General features: G+C 37.8%; 1 protein-coding gene across 25 annotated transcripts in view; it reads right to left on the reverse strand.

Annotated features, from left to right (window-relative positions):
- The window catches only part of MEF2C (myocyte enhancer factor 2C), a 181,623-nt gene that overhangs the window by 25,043 nt on the left and 134,660 nt on the right, over positions 1-21,920 (reverse strand). For 18 of the 25 annotated variants that reach the window (XM_017508302.2, XM_017508292.2, XM_037731401.1 and 15 more), the window contains 3 exons: positions 17,315-17,458; positions 8,186-8,372; positions 5,730-5,777 (listed from right to left, as the gene is read on the reverse strand). In XM_017508302.2, coding sequence (XP_017363791.1) covers positions 5,730-5,777; positions 8,186-8,372; positions 17,315-17,458 — 379 coding nt within the window. Of the gene's footprint in view, positions 1-5,729; positions 5,778-8,185; positions 8,373-17,117; positions 17,256-17,314; positions 17,459-21,920 lie in introns of all 25 variants that reach the window. The other 7 variants (XM_017508438.2, XM_017508395.2, XM_037731417.1 and 4 more) reach the window with 2 other exon arrangements.

A 21,920-nucleotide genomic window follows, 5' to 3' on the forward strand; every position in this document is an offset into this window, starting at 1 on the left:
TCTTTCTGGCTGATAAGAAAGTCAGCCAAGAATTTTTTGATAAGTATCCTTGAAAACAAATACTTGCAAAACAATGGTACTGGTACAGAAAAATTAAGCATTGTCTGGCCTTTCCTCTTTCCACTGAGTTCTATTTTGTAATATGCAAAGTTTTTCTTTTTCAATGCTAGATGAATTACAAAAATATAAGCAAAATTTTATGATTATATTATCATAAAACATTTCGTGTAAATGGATTGTAAAAATATTTGTTTCTTATCTCCAATCTCAGTAAGTACTAAGTTCAAAGGTACTGAGTCATGACCTAAGGTCCTGCTAGATGGAGTCTTTCCAGAGTCTAGAAACCAGATCTCCGATTCACTGCTCAGTATTTATCCGTGGCAGTACACTGCCACCATCAAGTCTCCATGTATTTATCTGACATAAATTAAGCATTCCAGAAGTGACAATGCTTGATAACCAAATGCATAAAATAGTAAACAATTAACAATCAAAATAAGGAAACAGCTGTTAGTTTCTTTTTATATAAAATTATATCTAATTTACAATAAATGCCAATTAGAATTATTAACCAATATACATAAATCTCCTTTGCCTTATTGTCAAATAGCTATGCAGATTGTAAAATTATCTTAAATGTTCAAAGGGACTCCTAAAGGTTTTCCTTTTCTTTTTTCTCTTTCTTTTTTGATCTCAACCATGAATCAATAAATCCTTGAGCATACTTGTCCTTTCTACTCAATAAAAGGCAACCATAATATCAAAGTGAAAACAAAGGATACTAACAGGATAGTGAATAATCCAACACAAGGCATTACTGTGCTAATGGTTACTTCCATTAAATCTAATGATTACGAAAACAACCGAACTTCATCTTACAATCATCAATAACCACTCAAATTAGCACGTTAAAAGCTTTAAGGTGGCTGGGTGCGGTGGCTCACACTTATAACACCAGCACTTTGGGAGACCGAGGTGGGCAGATTGCCTGAGGTCAGGAGTTTGTGACCACCCTGGGCAACATGGTGAAACCCCGTCTCTACTAAAATACAAAAAATTAGCCAGGTGTGGTGGTGTGCACCTGTAGTCCCAGCTACTTGGGAGGCTGAATTGCTTGAACCCAGGAGGCAGAGGTTGCAGTAAGCTGAGATTACACCACTGTGCTCCAGCCTGGGCAACAGAGCGAGACTCTGTCTCAAAAAAAAGCTTTAATGTACGGAGTTGTGACAAAATGTAATATTAAAAGCAGTGACTTTTCATTTAGGTTGTTGAGAGAAAAGGACTAAGTAGTGGATGAATAACCATCAACTGAAACCGAGAAATGTCACGGTTACTAATGTATTATAATTACTTGCTGTAGATTTCTCTTCTACCAAAAGTACAACCCTATCTTGCTACTTCATTATTACCTTTTGCCTTTATCTTTGAAAGTATTTCAAGTGAAGTGATGAAAAGAGGTTCATTGTTTTAAGAGGTGATTTGTGATGGTCTGAGATGCCAACCCACATTTCATTTACTGCTGTATGTCAGCTCTTCAGGTTTTCCATTAAGAATACAAGAGGAGTTAGTGAAACTTTGCTTTATTGGCTCAGGGTAGTCAGCCATTTAATCAAATAGTTAATTAAACATTCATTGTATACTGTTTCAGAAGAATACATTATTTTTGTGAGATCAAGGGTCTATCTTTTTGTATTGAAAATTACCTAATTTATTTGAAATGTTCTTTCTGGTTTACATCAACACTATTAAAACTTGATGGCTAGAGGATCCATTTTTCCCTTACTCGGCTAACAAACATTTACCAAGTATCTGCCGTGTGCTAACACATGTGTTAAACTGGGAATACAAACTGAATAAGATACAGTTTGCCTCCACAGAGCTGAGTGTCCTAGAGAGGTGTGCCTAGGCGTTGCAATCGTAATGCAATCAGAAGTGGCATGTTGGTACAGGCTGCTATGTTAGCACAGGAAAGAGGTGCATAACTTCTTTGTTCGAGTCAGGAAAGGTTTTTCTCAATTGGCTGAACTGAATTCTGAGGGATGACAGAGTGCTCAGTAGCATGAAGCAGGAGAAGGAAAGGAGTGCTAGGATTGCATGGATAAGAGCAAGTGACCGTGACACTGCCAAGTGGTGGCACAGTGCAGCAGTTAAGAGCACACACTCTAAGACTGGGTCCAGAGGCTCACGCCTGCAATTCTGGTACTTTGGGAAGCTGAGGAGAGAGGATTGCTTGAATTCAGGAGTTTGAGACCAGCCTGAAAACCATAGCAAGACCCCATCTATATAAGGAAAAAAAAATTTTTTAATTAGGCAGGCGTGGTGGTGCATGCCTGTGGTCCAACTACTCAGTAGGCTGAGGCATGAAGATTGCTTGAGACCAGGAGTTTCAGGCTGCAGTGAGCCAAGATCGTGCCACTGCACTCCAGCCTGGGTGACAGAGCAAGACACTGTCTCAAAACACACACACACACACACACACACACACACACACACAGAGGAACCTGACAGCCCATATTCCTCCTTGGGCAATTGTTTAATTTCCCCGTGCCTCAGCTTCCCAATCTGTAGAAAGGGCAGAATGTGAACAATTGCTTTAAAGGACTATTATGAGAATGATACTTTTTGTAGAGTACATAGTAAGAGTAATTTAAATGTTTGCTATTAGTAAAGTTGGAGTGCCAGGTTCTTGATGGCAGTGGTAGAAGGGAAGAAGGTTAAGGTTGGAGAGTAGGAATGGGCCCAGACATAAGAGATTCGCAGTTAATTCTGAAAGAGAAGCCAGGGCTGGATTTTTGGCATGTGAATGATGACCTACAGTTAGCTTAAGGTTGTATTTATTTATTTATTTATTTATTTTTTTGAGACGGAGTTTCGCTCTTGTTACCCAGGCTGGAGTGCAATGGCACGATCTCGGCTCACTGCAACCTCTGCCTCCTGGGTTCAAGCAATTCTCCTGCCTCAGCCTCCCGAGTAGCTGGGACTACAGGCGTGTGCCACCATGCCCAGCTAATTTTTGTATTTTTAGTAGAGATGGGCTTTCACCATGTTGACCAAGATGGTCTCGATCTCTTGACCTCGTGATCCACCCGCCTCGGCCTCCCAAAGTGCTGGGATTATAGGTATGAGCCACCGTGCCCAGCCTAGCTTAAGGTTTTATGAGAGAACAAACAGTCCTGGGCAAACTGAGCAGGACGCAATATAAAGCAGGGCAGTGAATTAGAGGTTCTAGAAACTTACTGGATGACGGGATGGTGAGAAAAGGATGGCTCAGGCACTGGATGGGAAAGACACTACACTTTATGATCAAACTGAGCTGCAAAAGAGCATGCTTACCTTTTTCGTCTTTTAGTATTTATAGGCACATAATACATGTTCAATTTACTTTTTTCCCTCATGAGACTATTCCTTCTCCCCACTTTTTTTTTTCACAAAGTGAGATGACTTGATTTTGAAAACTGCAAATGCTTAAAAATTATTGAACTTAATTGCAGTCTCGCCACTTGGCCTCAAGACTTTCAAACTTTATCTGAAACCTTGAACTTCAATGACAATATGCAAAATTTGGAAGCTATATTTTGGCCTTTTTGCTTTGGTTTTCTTTTCTGAAAATATGGCAACATTCTGGCTGGCCTTGTTTTCCCCTGGTGTTATGTGATTCTCTGACATCAGCACAGATATATTCAGCCTGACATATGATACTGGCTGGCATGAGAAAGAAGGGGAAGATGGCTGAGTTTACAAGCAGGGCATGACAGCTAAGCTCGAGACTAAGTGGCATCTGCAACAGGTGTTCCTTGGGACCGGAGTTAGAAAGGGCTTCTTCCTCTATTTTTAAAATATGGGTAACACTTTCACAGCTATACAGAAACTGTGAAAACTACAAGCTCGTAGCTGTAAATTACAATCAAGATATAATATTTATTATCAGCAGGGTAGAGCAATTCAGTGTCTTTCTTTTTGTTTTCCTCTGTTTCTAAATTAGAAGATTCTCATGCCTATGGCAGTGGTCCCGAGGTAAGAGGATCAGTCTGCTAAAGTGCATAAGACTTTGTTAGTTCAATGATACTATATCTTGTATGTGGCAAACTTTTATGCCTACAGGATTGAGAGTCTTCTCTATCCCTAGGGGATCATTAAACTGAGCCAACTGTCTGGGAATTGACAATGACAGCATAATTGAACAACCAAACACTTTTTATTTTCAATAGAGGACTCTAAAGCATTCTAGCTATTAAGCAGTAACAAGCCACTTCCATCAAAGCTGAGTAGGCCATGTTTTCCTCCACAATTTTTGTTTTACTACTTTTAATGACTTTCAGAACCACTACTAGCTGTTTCCATAATAGCAAGCAAACTGGTACAGTGAAATATTGGGTAAAACATTGTAACATCTAAACCATTTTTCTTATATCTTGGTCTTTGTGACCCTCCAATTCTCAGTCTTCACCATTCTTTCTAACCATAGTGTTTGGCAGATACTTGAATACAAGAAATACTGGTCTGGATTTGATCTGGTTCTCTAAATTTTGAGGCTACAGACCACAAAGTATTTTTTGAGGGAAAAAAATTTCATTTCCGTGTCCAGCAAAATACCACGTGAGTTTACTCACTAATTTGCCTCGACCTAATTTTTAAAAGACACATAAAATAGGAAGCTAGTGCTATTCATCTTGTTTGCTAATCACTCTGCAGGTCTAATACTTTTTCTTCATTACTCATTGAATTAGTGAAGAGCCAGTATCAGAAGAGAGAAACTCTACCCGCAAATAGATATATTTATAAAAATGTATTTGTATACCAATTTTCTTTATCTTCTTTCTTATAATTAGCAGGTTATTATACTTGACCCTGGCAAAATATTTTAATTAGGATATCCATGGCTATTTCAATAAACTTGAATTTTTTTTGACATTTCAAACATAACCTGTGTCATTCATGCCTGCCTCCTACTATTTTAAATGTATAGCATGTTCCAGCTGCAGAAATTACCATGGTTACTTGTTATGCCAATAGTGAACTGCAGTTGGCATTTAAAAGCATTGTGCTATCTTGCCTCTGCATTGAAAATGACATCAATATCTCAATAATCTCAATATTATGAATTAACACGGAAACCTGGAGAAATGTGACTGAGACAATTATTGGTCATAGTGTAAGAAGTTCTTAGCTACGGGTCTTTAGGGTCTTTCATGGGTTCTTTAGGGTCTTTTTTGGTATGCATTATATCCATGTTCTCTAAGAGCTCATTTTAATGCCAATGTGATTTTATTTTATTAATAGTATTGTTGAATCATTATAATCTTAATCCATCCTTTTGTTTAAGTACTCTCCTTTAGAAATGCACAGAACTTCAGTACTTCTTTGGATGGAAAATGATTCACATTTAATGTGAAATGATTAACAGAGAACACAAAAAGTATGGCTTGCTAAAGGTACTCTTGTGTCCAAGGATGGTATCCAAGATTAAGTTGATTTGATCAGAGTCTTTAATTCTCTGCTGACCAGTTGAAGTTTCATTAAGGAAGGTTCTAGTTAATAAATAGTTTTCTTCCAAGTTACTATTTAACCACTCCTTCTTCAGAAAAGTGCTTTAAAAATTCTTGGGGTCATTTTTTCATGCCTCTCACAGATCTCTCAACTTTATTTGCTCAAAAGACTTTGTCCTGCAAATCACCTAGTAGAAGAACTCAGAACAATGATACATACTGCAGTGCGGAGTCTGTGCTTACCTGCACTGGTGCCTGCACCAGATGTGAGGTCTCCACCCATCAGACCACCTATGGATTAAAGAGGAAGATCAAAAGGAGAAAGGCTAAAGGCTCACAGAACAAAACACTTTACCTTTAGCAACCTCAGTATTTTGTCCTCTTGCAACAGTCATAAACTTGTAAAGTACGACCCAAGTCAGATGGCTGACATTTGTTTTATTGTGCCATGCTGTGCTCAAACGTTAAAAATACATTCAATCACTGACATTTTGCAGAATCTTTTTTCTAAGAAAGTTACATTTAAAAAAATCCAGTCTTTGAATGGTCTCTGCATTTTTATTAAGTCTAGGTTTTCCCTAAGCAGATGTTTTATAGAAAGCAAAAGAAAGAGTAGGTCTATTTTATGCTCAGATGACCTCACATTTGATGTTTAGTTCTTTGTAAATAAGTTTTATACCATATATTTTGTGCAACATTAATTGTCCAGAAATTTGATAGTTTCATGAATCTACCCACATTTCCTATTCAAATCTTATTGACTGACACAGTAAAACAAATTTCTCACTGGCCACAAATTAAGAAACATATGCTTATTCACGGCTAACTTAAGAAAGTATGTTAAAATTTGGCAATGTTTGTTTATGAGAGTCAAGAGATTTCAATAAGATATTGAATATATAAATTAATTTTAGTTTTGGAAAAAGCAAGATTCAGCCAAAAGAATAATAGTGAGACTATTATCTAGATTTTCTAATTTTTCTAAGTGATACTCTATAATTATTAGTTCGTTCAGGTTTTGGAATTAAAAGAAAATGTTCATTAAACTTTGTTTTTTTCTTGAGACACAGCTTGCTCTGTTGCCCAGGCAGGAGTGCAGTGGCAGATTGGGTTACAGCTCACTGCAGCCTCAACTTCCCAAGCTCAAGTGGTCCTCCCACTCCAGCCTCCTGAGTAGCCAAAAGCACCGACACAAGCCACCATACCCAGTTATTTTTTTAAAAATATTTTGTAGAGACGGGGTCTCTCCATGTTGCGCAGGCTGGTCTTGAAATCCTGGTCTGAAGCAGTCCTCCCACCTCAGCCTCCTAAAGTGTTGAGGTTACACTGTGCGACCCACTGCATCTGGCCTTCATTACAGTTTAAGCAAGTGTTTATTATTTCCAATCAGATAATATTTTGGAAATAAAGTATCAGATTTTTTTAAAAAATGAGCATGAGTTTATCAGATAGGAAAGTGAACTGCATTCAAGTATGATCTGAAAGGAATACATTTGGTTATTGAAAATTCATATAAAAATTTCAAATATATTCAAAAGTCAAGAGAATGGCACAATGAAGTCCTTTGTATACATTTCCCAGACTCGAGATTTACTAAGATTTTTTATTTGGCTGAATTTAATTGTATTTTCTATATAAAGCTTCTGTAATAAAAAAAGTAATACATGTTTGGTTCTAATTGTAAGGCAGATATATAAATATTCTTCAGGAAAATTCCTCCATGAATAAACTACTTTTCATACAGCTATGTGTATGTAAGATATATTAAAAATTTCCTATGGAGAACTTTTTAAAGTATGAAATGCAAATATATAATGGTTTACTGTATGTGACTTAGAAATACAATTTTTTTGATACTGCTTCTGGAAATATAAAGGAATGGCTTTGTTATATTCAATACGCATTGGCTTGGTTCCTACTGTGAGTCTAGCAAATCAAGAGAACATTCTTCCCTTCAATGTTCTTTAAATCCAGTGGCAAAATAGACACACATTCAATACAATTCATCATAATGTGTTTTGATTGATCTAAGTACTAAGAATGGATGAACATTTTCTGAGCAATAATTTATTTTCTCTTGGACACTGTGAATTGAACAACAGCAAGTAAAAGTGCAGAGACAAATTTGTGGCAGGTGTACATGTAATTAATTAACTTGATGTCTGACTCAGCTTTGTTTGTATTTCACATGTCTTACAAATGATGCTATCTCATCATATTTCCTTTCTGCCTTAAGTCCTTCGTGGGATAAGTTACTGTAAAATAAATAAAAATTGACCCAAATAATAAATAACTAAATGGGACAAATGCTATCAGAGAACACAGGGGAAGATTTCAAGAAGTGATAGCTTGCCAGGAGGAAGAGGGAAAATGGCATTTTAGGCAGGGAACAAGCGTAAGTAAAAGTGTGGAGAGAGGATATCTGACGTCCAGTTTGAGAGTATGTGGTTAAAATACAACCACAGGAGCAGATAAGAGACAGAATGAAAAAGATAAATGATAGATTATGAAAGATTTTGAAAGACATGCTGAAGAGTTTAGGCTCTGTCATGCAGGAGACCTAGCTCTGGGGTGGATGGTAAGCCGTGAAGGACAGTAAGCAGAAGACCAGAAAACATTCTCGTAGATAAAGCAGTGTTGGCTTTTGCCGAAAGTGGTTCTTTCCAATGATTTAACACTACATCCTTCTGAGGACATACCTGTGTTACCTGCACTTGGAGGTCGATGTGTTACACCAGGAGACATACTATTCCTCTGCAGAGAAGGGTGAGCCAGTGGCAAAAGGTTGGGGTTTCCCAGTGAGCTGACAGGGTTGCTGTACACCAAACTGTTGTGGCTGGACACTGGGATGGAGACTGGCATCTCGAAGTTGGGAGGTGGAACAGCCTGCAGGAACAGACAAAAAAAAATAGGTAAAAGAAAAGAATTAATAACAGGAGCTCTTCAAGACAGCCCTTATTTTTCCAAGAAAAATTCTACTTTCCACACTGCGTGGTGTCTAGAAGACCCTTAAGAAGAGCTCTCAAGACGTTCAGATCATAAATTGATTTCTTAAATGTGCTTAAAACTCTTTCTTTGCAACCATTAAAAAACGTTTCACTTTTGTTTAAAACAAAGACCCATTTCTGTAGACTCCATTGTCTTTGGATTCCATTCTATTGAGTAGTAGTTGTTCATTTGTGATATCCGAATCTAGTGCCAGAAATGACTGCAAGATCAAAGGTGCATGATTGTGATGACTTCACAGAGAAAAAGGATTAAAATGCAAACCGAAGCCTTTGATTTAATTGCTTATTGAAGCATATTTATGTAGAAGTTTAATGATAGAAAATCATCTCGAAGCATGTGAATAGCACATATACCTTAATTATTATTTTTTAAAGTCTGTCTTTTAAAAGTAACTCTAAAGATGATAGGCATTTTAAGACACAGGGTTCAACAGAGCATGTATCATTCAATAATTCACATTTTAAAGTGATTGTTCAGAAAACATTATGTTTCATATTTCAGTATGTATCTCCACTGACAAATGGCAAGACCTGTATCTCAGTTGTGGAAGTTGGCAACTATTTAGTGAACTGAAGCTGTGTGGATATCTAATTAGATTAATCCAGATTTCAATTATTTATTTTTGGGTAATTATTTTGTCAATTTAAGCATAATCATGTTTATCTTTCTGCTGTACTAACTAGATGGACATAGGAACATAGTTGTAACTACAGCCTTTTTATTTTAAGCATTACAAGTAAAAATACTCTTTGAATATAAATGCCAGAGAACTCATATGGTCTCAGAGCATATGGCATTCTTAATATAAAATGGACATACATATATGTGTGTGTGTGTGTGTGTGTGTATACACACACACACACACACATATATATACATACACACACACACACACACATATATATATATATATATATATAGAGAGAGAGAGAGAGAGAGAGAATAGGATTTATAGAAGGCATTAAGGCATTCCCTCGGTGGTTCTCAATAAGTCATTGTGCAAATTTAAATGCGTATGTGCATGAGGCTCAGTTGTTTGTTTGTTGTTGTTGTTGTGGTTGTGGTTGTTTCATTTTGGTTTTACTACTGCTTTCCCTTAGTGTTAACATCCACTTTCTTTTGCTGTTTGGTTGGCTGGCCTGCATCATACATCTTGCTATGTAATACTTCTCTGTTTATCTTGGTGATGATCACAATACTTTTCTCTGTTTATGTTTATGCTCCCTTATTCTTTATTTCCCATTTTTCTTTTCTTCCATGTTCTGGACATGCCAATACTGACAACAGTAAATGCTTTACATTTAAAACTCTTTTCTTTCACATGTCTTTGATTTTCATTGTTTTATTTTATTTTATTTTATATTTATTTTATTATTGTTGTTGTTGTTGTTTTTAGACAGAGTCTTGCTCTGCCACCTAGGCTGGAGTACAGTGGCGCCATCTCTGCTCACTGCAACCTCTGCCTCCTGGGTTCTAGCAATTCTCCTGCCTCAGCCTCCCCAGTAGCTGGGATTATAGGCATGCACCACCACGCCCGGCTAATTTTTTATATTTTTAGTAGAGATGGGGTTTTGCCATGTTGGCCAGGCTGGTCTTGAACTCCTGAGCTCAGGTGATCTGCCTGCCTTGGCCTCCCAAAGTGCTGGGATTACAGGCATGAGCCACCACACCTGGCCCAATTTCGCATTGTTTTATAGGAAATAAAAGTGTTCAGGTAATGTAAGTAATATGGTCATTCTTTATTAGGCTTTATCTACTGTAAACAGGGGAAATAATTTTTGGATAGACATCATGACATAATGGAATATAAATGTTTGATAAGACATCAAATAATGAATATAGTCTTGCATTTCCAGCCCCCTTTTAACAAAAAAAAAATTAGTGTATGCTGTGAATTCAAACTCTGCAGCAAGAATAAAATACTGCATTTCTTCATGAAAAGGCCAAAAAAGATTGCTCTAGCATACCCAAGAAAACAAAGTAAAGTGATTGTTGTAAGTATATTCTCCACTTGCTCCATCCAGACCCACTCTCTGTCCCCTTCACTCTGTTGTGTGCCCAGGAGCTGACCCTCCAGGCTGCATCAGCCAGACTCTCCTTGCCCTTTGGCTTCCTACTGCCAGTGGAGGAGGAACCAGGAACAGCACAGAGAGCAGGAGGGGAGCAAGGTCAGGGTATTTTTTTCTAGCGGCATTGTCCTTGCTGGGCCACAGGCTGGCTGAGGCTGCATTCCTTTAGCAAAGGACCCGTCTCTTTTTGATTTGCTCTCTTCTACACACATAGATCTTGCTGTGCTCTGGTAATTTTCCCCTCCAGTTATTCCTTTAGGCCTAGAGATGGGAACAGCTTCTAGGTTGCAAGCTCTAACGTACTTCATTATTCTCTCAGGTTTCCCTTAACTCTACCCATCTGTAAACAGTCCTTTTAACAAACTCTCTTCAACCTGTTAGAGTTTGTCATATGTTTCCTGTGGCAACCTTGGGCCGTAATAGTAACTCTCTAGATCTAGAACAGTGGTACTCTACAGGGGTGGGACTGTGTTTTCAGGGAGCAGTTTGGAAATCTGTTGGACTATCTTTGGGTACCACAGTGAATGGAGGGTGTGGCTACCACCGTGGCTCAAGCAGTGCCATGTCTTGCCTACATCACTGCAATCACCATCCTAACAGATTTACCTGCTCCTGTCCTTGCCTTCCTTTGTACTTCCAACCCAGAAATCAGGCTGACCCTTTAAAATCTTCAGGCATGCCAACACTCCTCTGCTCAAAACCCTGTGAGAGCTCTCATCTTAGAGTCAAAACTCAAGATGAGAGGTTTTTTTTCTTCCAATGGTCCACAGGGCCTATAAAGATCCAGCTTTTGCCAATCTCCTCATCTCATCTCCTAACAGCTTCTGCCACCCTGCCTCATTTCCATGGTGAACTGCATCACCTCCTTCAGGTCTCTGCTCAAAATCTGGCCTTCTCTTGGAAGCCCACCCTGACAATCCTATTTAATCCTGCAATGTGTCCTGCCCCCTGCCCGTATCCTGATCTCTTTCTCCTGATCTTTTCCCCATTGGTTTTAAAATTATTTATGATGGTGGTTAAGTAATGCCTGTTTGCTATGAGGCTGTGCAGAACCTACTCTACTTCTTATTATATGAACTTAATATTTTTCTTCAAAGGAGAATTTTTAGGAAGACAAGTACTAACACAAAAGTGAAGCTATTTACTGTATCATATTTGTTGAGCAGTATACTGTGCTGTATAATTGACATACATGTTATGATTTAACCCTTTAAACATCCCTTGACTATAGATATAATTATTCCCTTTCAAATTGGTGAGATTAAGTAAGTGGCCCAAGACCATCTAACTAGTGACTGAGTCTGTTGCTTTTGCTACCAAATCACTATACAATGCAGTATAAGTTTTTGGATAGAAATAAAATAATGTAGTCAGAAATCGTTCTGTGCAGTGAATAAGGGCTAGATATTAGAAGCTCACTATCTGTGGACCATATAAATAATAAACTAAATCTGTTCTGATGAAATGTGGGTAAGCACCTACACTGGAGAATCTAAGGCTTTAGGAAAAAAATAAATCTTAAAGACTGCCTTCTTCCATATTTACTTAGAGTTGGTATTTTAAAGCCACCTTTGGACTACAAATGTTTTAATTTGAATTCACTGTTATTACTTATAAATGTTTATTTAACTGTTACTATGTATCTAAGAATCTGCTATAAAACGCCATCTTCCATGAATATGCTATAGAATGTTAGTTGTGTCTCATTAGAGAGCAAAGCCTATATCCCCCTCACCCCTGGGTGATTACATGCACTTCCAAAATAAAGAGGATTATTAATAATCATGTAATGAGTTCTCAACTATCCTAACAACAACCAGTTCAGTGAAAGTCATTCTACTCCTTCCTTCCTCTGACAATTATCCCCAAGAATTAATTCTTCAGTTTCTAGAATTCTGGATCATAAACAGTGATGATAATGATTATTATGAAACTCATTTGTGATTGGCTATGCAGTCAGATATAATTAAGATATCAGAGTATACTTCAAAAATCCAAAATTCATAAAATATGCCAACATCATTTATATTCTGTTGATCTTTTGCTTTGTTTCCTTATTTATATCCAAAACTGCCTATACTAATTTTTTAAAATTTCATTTTATTTTAGATTCAAGGGTACATGTGCATGTTTGTTACATGGGTATATTGCATACTGCTGGGGACTGGATTCCCCAAATACTGAACATTGTGCCCAAGAGGTAATTTTTCAAACTTCACCCCGCCTCACTACCTTCTCCCCTTTTGGAGTCCCCAGTATCTATTGTTTCCATCTTTATGTCTGTGTGTACCCATTGTTTAGCTCCTATTCTAAGTGAGAACATGTGGTATTTGATTTTCTGTTTCTGAGTTAAAGGAACTACTATAATAATTTTGAAAGCAAATTATAAGCTTCAAAATGAGTACGCCACGATGATATTTTAGAGAATCAGAACGAACACTGGCCCTTTTATCAGAAATCTCAGTTACAGTCCAGGTTATGTAATAAATTGCCATTTAACCAGGCAGGTCATTTAATCTTCGTTGACCTCGATTTCCTTATCTGAGGCATGAAATGGTGTATCCATGAAGAGATGAAGCTGCTCTAAACATTTTAGGGAATGCAAATGCTATAATCACATATAAACATTTCTAAGAAATTGGCATTATTTTTTTTCTCCTTGACTTTTCAAAATTAGACAACTTGAAAGCATTTACGTTTAAACATTATTTTTGTCTAAAAAATGAAAGCCAAAAAGTAGTTAAAAACACTAAACTTGCAAAGATTTCAGGGCCACGCTCCAGCTTTTAAAAACACACAAGATAGGAAGAAAGAGAATTTGGGGTGATTAAATAAAATGCTGTCAGCAGAACTGGCTGTGTAATTTTCAGGGCCCAGTGCACAGTGAAAATGTGGGGGTCCTTCTTTAAGAAGTATTAAGAACTTCGAGACAATGCCAGCAGAGTATTTAACCAAGTGCAGCCCTATGAGAACAGGGCCAGGTTGAGGGCCGATGAAGCCGGTCCCAGCATTGAAAGACACAGACATGACAGCTAAAATCTTTCAGTTTCTATCCCTGAACAAAGTGATCATGGTTACTGTAGTGAGTCATGATCGGAAAAGTATCTGAACTCTTATCCAAATCCCACTATTTTCCCAAACTTGCCACAAGGAAAAAATCCAGTAAAAAAAAATCAAATAAAGCAGTTTAAGTAAAATACTTTTAGTTAATGGGCTTTCTTTTATCTAATGTGAATGATTGCACTGAATCTTCCCCCTCACTCTTCTTTTTCCACTAATGACACCTTTAAATTTTGACCAACCACTACCAGCTGCTGGGCCCTAGTAGAGGAAAAAAAAATCGCACAACTCTGATGATTCATAAGTACCAATTGCTGGTTATCTAAATGTCCTCAAGGCTGCCTGACAGTTCCGTCATGGACTTGTTCATTCCCTCTCCATCCCCTATTCCTCACCATGTCTAACTTCTCAGTCATCTTTCAAGCACCTGCTGTCCCCTTCCCCAATAACTACAGAAGTTAAACTAAATTTATATATAGAAGGCGGGCGTGATGGCTCATGCCTGTAATCCCAGCACTTTGGGAGGCCAAGGCAGGCAGATCACTTGAGGTCAGGAGTTTGAGACCAGCCTGGCCAACATGGTGAAACTCTGTCTTTACTAAAAATACAAAAATTAGCCAGGCCTGGTAACAAGCACCTGTAGTCCCAGGTACTTGGGAGGCTAAGGCAGGATAATTGCTTGAACCTGGGAGGCGGAGGTTGAGGGGAGCCAGGATCGGATCAGACCACTGCATTCCATCCTGAGGCACAGGGAGAGACCCTCATCTCAAAAAATAAAAGTAAAATAGAGGTCATTATACGGTCACCCACTCAGCGTCATTCTACCCACCTACCACCTTAGCTACACCTGGCTCCATCTGTAATACCGTCTTGTTTAGGTCCCATCCTTCTCCCCTTTCTCCAGAAGCCTTGTCATTTTACCTCCGTTGTACCTCTACGTTCAATCTTTTCCTTCCTCCAAGCACTTCTCTGCATGTAAATAATCTCAAGTGCTTTCATTTTAATTCCTCTTTTGATCCTACATACAGCATTATTTCTCTTTCTTCACAGCCCACTATTTTGAAGAATATATATACTGTTTCTTTCCACTTCCTCCCTTTCCTTTTACTCTCAACCAATTTGCACCCGCCTCTCATTCATTCAGCCCCTTTCCTGGCTTCTGCTGGTTCCTCAGACGGAGGTGTTTTTTTTCTTACTGTGAAGCCCAGCATGAACCATGGCAAACCCAGCATGAGGAAATGCTGGTCGACACAGTTCCAAATCACCCATGAATTATTTCATGTAATTGAAGAATATGGGCATAAATTATATATACCAACAGGTGACTGCAATATTAAATTTTCTATTTTAAAAGGAAAACTCTTCAAACTGGGTCTTCGAAATAGAAAAACAGCCTCGTAATGTTTTTAAAGAGGTGGAGACACTCTCTACATACAAAGGGCAAAGTGTCCTTGCCCTGCTGTAAATGTTTTAGCAGCTGTGGAAACTTTCAAGAAACTGACTTCCAGCAACTGAGAGTGATGTACAAAAACTGGGCTTTTCATCGTGGAGACTGAAGCACTTACTAAAGAGATGGAGATTCTGCGGCACAGCTTGGAGCTGGGTGGCTCCTTCTCACAGCTCTGCTCTATGTGGTTTTTCGCCCCCTGCCACACACCACTGCACCCCTTAAGGAATCACGTATCTTGATTATGAACTTTTTACATAACAGGCTGAAATCCTGTGAGGGAATCTAGGTGTGTATCGCATGTCTCTCTCCCTAAAGCATGAGAAAAATGATCCAATGTGCATTTCCCCAGAACTTTAGGGGTTAAAACTCCACCTATGTTTATGACTGCCTCCCCTCAATGATCAGCAGTACTGTATACGTCTGTCTTTATTCCAACTAAGCAGGCGATTCTTACTATCTGACATGCCGAAGGTGTTCTGCATTAACAACCTACATTCACAAACCTTAGTGCACAGCTGCTCACACCAGTGTATTATATAGCAAGAGAAACTCAGACCATAAGAATTAAAAATTGGCCCAAAGGAGCTGCTTTCTTTCCTTCTTCTGGGCAAAATAAAATCCCACGGATATTTTATCATTTAAGAATCCTGGACATAACAAGTATGCATGGCTGCATATGATACTAAATACTTCATTTCATAAAGTACCCACTGTGAATGTGGGCATATACTACTCAGTTTTATGAAACCCTTAAGAATTTACAGCACTTAGCTTTCCTTCATGATGCGGTGTATTAGTAATTCTGATTCAACAAAAGTTCTACTGCTGATGTTATTTCATTTAGTGAAGAAGCAGATAGGTATCTATGAGGACAGAAATTTTAATATGCACACATTTTGAAAATAAGTTTTAAAATGTTCAATTAAATTTAATACAGGTTTGAGTGTGCAGCTACTATGGTATTAATTTATCTTGTGAGTGCAGTTGTGAGTTTGGCCTCGCACTTTGTCCCCAAATATCTGCACTTGCAATCACCAAAACATATTCTCACCTCAGTCCCTAATTCCTCAGGTTTAGGCTGTTTTGCTAACTTACAAAAAACGATTTTTTTTACAAAAGGAATTGATTACCTGTCAAGGAGCTTGTATACAATTAGGATTCGGACACTAACATTAGTTATTCGGAAGGCATGTGAATCTCAGGTTTCATCCCTTTATGCCACAATGTTAACATTATTTGATTGATGACAGAATCTAATTAAAAGTATATACTTTCCTCCTATATATGTGGACGACAAAATAATACATGCAGTTATTTCTCTTAAATGTCTGGCAAGGCATATGACTGACTGTTAGAATGTTCTTCATTTGGTTAAAACAAAAATTAGCCAAATGTTAAAGCATGGAAAATGTTGGTGGCAAAGCAGATAATATTCTGATAAAGCTTTAAAATCACCCCAGCACACAAACATGTTGAAATCTTACCATTAGGTTTCATGCAGTCTGTTCCCTGCAGCGAGCAATAGCTTTAACCCTTCAGTGCTGTTGTTGAATTTCATGTACAGGGAGCTGAAATTTTATTCAGAAATCAGCTTGTATGTAGGTGATGATTGTCAGTTTACATGAAAGAACTGCCGATCCACTTGTGTATCCTGCTGTCACCAAACAATATATAATCTGTGTATTTTATAGGAATCCTCAAACTTGTTTGGAAGGAGATTCCAGTGTTTTACTCATGTATAGTGATTTTCATGGACTGTGTGTTTAAAAGATTGTGTAAATCCAGGGTGTGGCTCGTAAATCTGTCTCTTCCTCCTGTGAACTGTTCTACCTCAGAATGAGCTTGTTGATGGCAACTCTGTTAGATTACATAATTTCAGCATCCTTTAGGGTTTGCTTTCTAAATGTGAGCTGCCCATGGGATAGATGGCTATTTTATCTGTTTGACTTTCCGAAGAGTCTTAGAGAAAGCCATCACTGAGAGGGTTAAGGTATGTTACTGCAGCAGTTATCAGCAGACCAGCCATCTACCTTTGGTACTTACAGGAATTTTATGACTCTTGATCATATTATCAAATTCTTCATTAATTTTTTTGTATTTTTCTTCAGTGCGTGGGGTGAGTGCATAAGAGGAGTCGGGATCGGGGCTTTCACAGCCTTTGTTTTCTTTCTTGTTCAATGCCTGCCAGGTTCAGAGAAATATCAAGAGTAAAAAAAATGAAGGGTGTTTCGAGTACTTACACACAATCTTTGCCTGCTGATCATTAGATCAATATCTTCGTTAATTTTCCTGTACTTGTCCTCAGACTCAGGGCTGTGACCTACTGAATCGTCCGCATCGGGGTCTGGGCTGTCACAGCCATTAAGGCCCTTCTTTCTCAACGTCTGAAATACATAATTTGCAAAGTTCAAACCTAGACAAAGGCTGTAAGAGACATTTAGGGGCATTAAAGAAGTTCAAGCTGTCCAGTATTTCAGGTGATTACAAATGCTTTATTCTACTAAAGAAGAGAAGTCACAGTTAGAAACTGAGTCATTTCAATCGAGCGCTCATCAGCAGTTTAAAAAAAAAAAGAGAAAGATTCCTTTTGGAATTCAATTCAGTCAATGAACAGAGAGTATAAGGACTGAAGTTTCATAACACAGAATTCATATATGCTTCAAATAGCTAGTGAGAGGCAATTACAGCAGAAAACAATTAAGGTGGCAAATTGCAACACTCTCTTCCCACAGAAAAGTTAGAAATCAGGACGTTACACGATTTCCAAACCTGTGATGAAGACAAAAGCAGAAACGCTGGAAACAGGTCCAAGTGTGAATTTAAACTAATGGTTGGCATTAGCGGTGTCTGCCCCCACAACCCCCACTTCTGATGTACTTGACAGCTAAAGGGTATAAGAGAACCCAGTTAATATTCCCAACAAGCATCGGTGAGAAAGCTCAGACATTGTGCTTATGTAAAGAACTACTTTTGTTTGTTAGGGTTTTCAATAGGTGAAAATCTTATCAAAATTTATAATACTGAGAAGTTCTCTTCCTACACATAGGTGGAAAGAAAAGGAAAAACAGCTGAGCTGAGTAAGGAAGATGAAGAACACTGAAAACAGATAATCAGGTCATTAACTACCAAACTAGGAAGGGTATCTCCTGGTTTTTCAGCTGAGTAGGAATCACCCTGAGACTGACACGTGAAAGTAAAAAGTCAGTGCCTCATCTGGAACCTCCTGCCTCCTGGATGTGGGTCTGGGCTAGTCTCAGCTGTCACAGAATAATAAATACTAATGTAACATTGCAACAGAAAAAGTATGAGTTAGGAGTCCCAAGTTTTACTTGGTTTTTTAAATTTGAGACAGAATCTCTCTCTGTCGCCCAGGCTGGAGTACAGTGGAGTGATCTCGGCTCACTACAACCTCCACCTCCTTGGTTCAAGCGATTCTCCTGCCTCAGCCTCCCGAGTGGCTGGGATTACAGAGGTACATCACCATGCCCAGCTAATTTTTGTACATTTAGTAGAGACAGGGCTTCTCCATGTTGGCCAGGTTGGTCTCTAACTCCTGGCCTCAGGGAGAGGCCTCAGCCTTCCAAAGTGCTGGGATTGCTGGCTCAGCCACCACACCCTGGACTGCCTTTTTTTTTTTTTTTTTTAAACTGATGGTTGTCAACTTAATTGTATACAATTCGATTTATAGAGATAATGTTATGTTTTTAGGGATCATAAAACTTCTGATTAATCATACAGCTTGCCATGTTAATTATTAATAGACTAGCAACATTTCTGAATTTTCCTGGTACCCCAAGATCTGTTATAAAGAGATGCATACCTAAGTGTCTCTCATTAATGGAAAGTTCAGCAGAGCTCATCTTTATTAAAGACAGAATTCACATACAAGTAAAGCAAAAGCTGCGACATCAAGCTAAGGAATTCAAAGCTGAGATAACACCCCATCTTTAATTCATGCAATTGGGGAAAATAAATAAAACAACATGAGTTAAAAAGGGGGTGTCAGTCTTAAAAATCTAAACTCCTTGGCTCTTATCAATGTGTAACAAATGTAACATCATTTAAAATTAGTTTTTGAGGCACTGAATGTTTTCACTTAAAAAATCAAGAAAGCTATCATTTCTAATATATCTAGGATACACAGTGGCTCTGTAAATATTTATTAATGTTACAGTGGTATAATATAACAAATAAACATATGGTTACAGTTTATTATGTGGTAAAATGTTTGAATATTAAAATGAATATTTTGACACAGTATGATAAAATATACATTTACAATCTTGAGGAATTTATAATTGGTGGGGCCACCTGTCCCCTTATCATGGATCTTCAGGCATCATTTTTCACTCATCATAAGTATTCTTAGAAATTTTCTACAATAATACTATGAAGAACATCACAATACATTAGAATAAAAATTTTATTTACTAACTTAACTTTCTGTGCCTCATATGGTTTAGTTATTATCTCAACCACAAGAACATTCTTCTGGCTGATAACTGTTGTATTATGATGTTTGTTTCTGCTTTGATCTCTGCATATCTTTGAGCTTTTAAGAATACTTTCTGAGTGCTCTGCATTATATTCCATATATTTTTCATAAGAATTCACTTGTATAGAGAAAAATAGGTAAGATCAAGTAAATATTATTTGATGTTTTTCAAAAGTTGTCTGCCTATATTTCTAAAAGGCATGCTAAAAGTATTCTTTCTTTCTTTCTTTTTTTTTTCTTTTCCTTTTTTAGAGACAGAGTCTCACTCTGTTGCCCAGGCTAGAATGCAGTGTGGCATGATCATAGCTCACTGCAGCCTCCATGTCTTAGGCTCAAGCAATCCTTCCACCTCAGCCTCCTGGGCAGCTGGGACTACTGCTGTGCACCACCACACCTGGTTAAAAATTATTTTTGTAGAATCAGAGCCTTAATATGTTCTCCAGGCTGCTCTCGAACTCCTGGACTCAAGCAATGCTCCTGCCTCAGCTTCCCCAAATGCTGGGATTACAGGCATGAACTATGGCACCCTGCCAAGAATTTTCTTACATAAACCTTTAATTTAAAGTCTTTCACACAGTTAATTTGTAGTCTTATTTAGGCAGATTTTTCAGTGTGCATCCAAATCTTTTAACCAATAAATCTTACTGTAAAAATAATGGTTGTTTTGATATGCAGATTTCTGACAACATAACGCAAGGGTTAGAAGAGGCCTATCAACTGTCATTACAATCCATCTGGCACATACATGTGTGCTAAATATTCTCACAAAGCTTTCGGGGGTAGACATTGTGTTTGGTTTATAAAAATTCAAACATCAATTACACTTTGTTGAAAGATCTCCACAAATATTAACCCATTATCTCTCACAAGTCTTCCATGAAGAGTTTCGGTAAACCTATGCCAGCTGTCAAACTCACATGGCCAAGCACCATGGCCCAAGGTCAGACGATGACTATTTGCCTCCTGTCTGGAGACAGTGTGGGGCCCACCCTTCCCCTGCCTGTTTTCCCACACTTGTGAAGTGATGGGTGCAGACTAGATCTCTCTCACTCATATAACTATAGTAGTAAATTGGACACTGAAATAAATGAACTAGAAATTTAAAAAAATTAGGCTGAGGGAAAATTTCAAGTATGAATATATAACTAAAATACTGATTTTCTTAGATGTCAAATTTTAGTCAAGAGTTGGAATGCATATTGGTCCATAAAACACATCAGTTTATGAATGAAAAAAAAAATTAGGTCAGCATCTCACTTTGTACCTGAAGAGTTATATAAACTATTAAACATGGCGGGTGGCATGAAGTCACAAAGGAAATGGCAGTGATGAGGAGAAGGAAAAACGTGGCTCATTTTCTCCCAATACATTCTTCTGTATCTGACTGCATTATCTTGCTATGAATATCGCCCAAATCTAAGTAATGATTCAAGTTAAATTGTGTTATTTAAAAAAGAGCATTTTGAGATATACAAACACAAAACTGAAGAGCAAATTAATATTGAGTTCCAAATTCCCATAATCACATAACCAGAAAGAACATCGAAAAAATTGTTCAAAAATATTATCCTCAGCTGAGTGCCTGTATAACACATTTCTGCCAAGAACAAATGATTATGGTGGAATTATAAAGCTCTGAAAATGGAAGTGATGGCACAAACTTGAATACCATAGTGTGAATGTGGAGCTATAAGAGCAGTTTTATCTTTATTATATTAAAAATCTACAGCTGTTTAATGATAACAAAAGAATTTCTGTTAGATTCAGCCAAGTCTGTCTTTATCACAGTAATGGATAGTTGATATGAACTAAAGGGCTGACTAAATGGATAAATAGGCATTATTCCTTCAGGCCCTTTTCTAGCAAAATCAGAATCTCTGCTCTTGGCTTTTGAAAGCTTCTCTGATCTTTTACAAGTGCCACTGGTCAGGTAACGTAGGTACTTCAGTTGTTATTCTTTTACAGAGGCTAAAAGTCCTAGATGTATATATTGTCTCTCAGCTGACTGACTAAGGTTTGAAAAGATTTATTCACGTATATCAAGATAAGGCAAGAGACCTAAAACCACCAGCTTCTCTCGTTACGTATCTAAAGAAACTCTTTCCTTGGAGAACTCAAGTAAATCTTGAGTAAGCCTGTATTCTGAAGTCAGCTTTCCACGTCAGAGTGACACTGTTGAGGTAGATCTATCAACTACAGAGGCTTCTGGGAGATTTTCATAAGACAGCGATTGTCATACTGTGAGCTGAGAACAGCCGTTTCCTAGAGGAGTAATTAGATTGACAGAAGGTGACATATTCCAAGCAATAAATGGGAAAAAGAGTACAGACAGGTAATCCAAAAACCACGTG

The sequence above is a fragment of the Cebus imitator genome, unplaced genomic scaffold (assembly GCF_001604975.1).
Source record: "Cebus imitator isolate Cc_AM_T3 unplaced genomic scaffold, Cebus_imitator-1.0 Scaffold16, whole genome shotgun sequence".
Lineage (NCBI taxonomy): Eukaryota > Metazoa > Chordata > Mammalia > Primates > Cebidae > Cebus > Cebus imitator.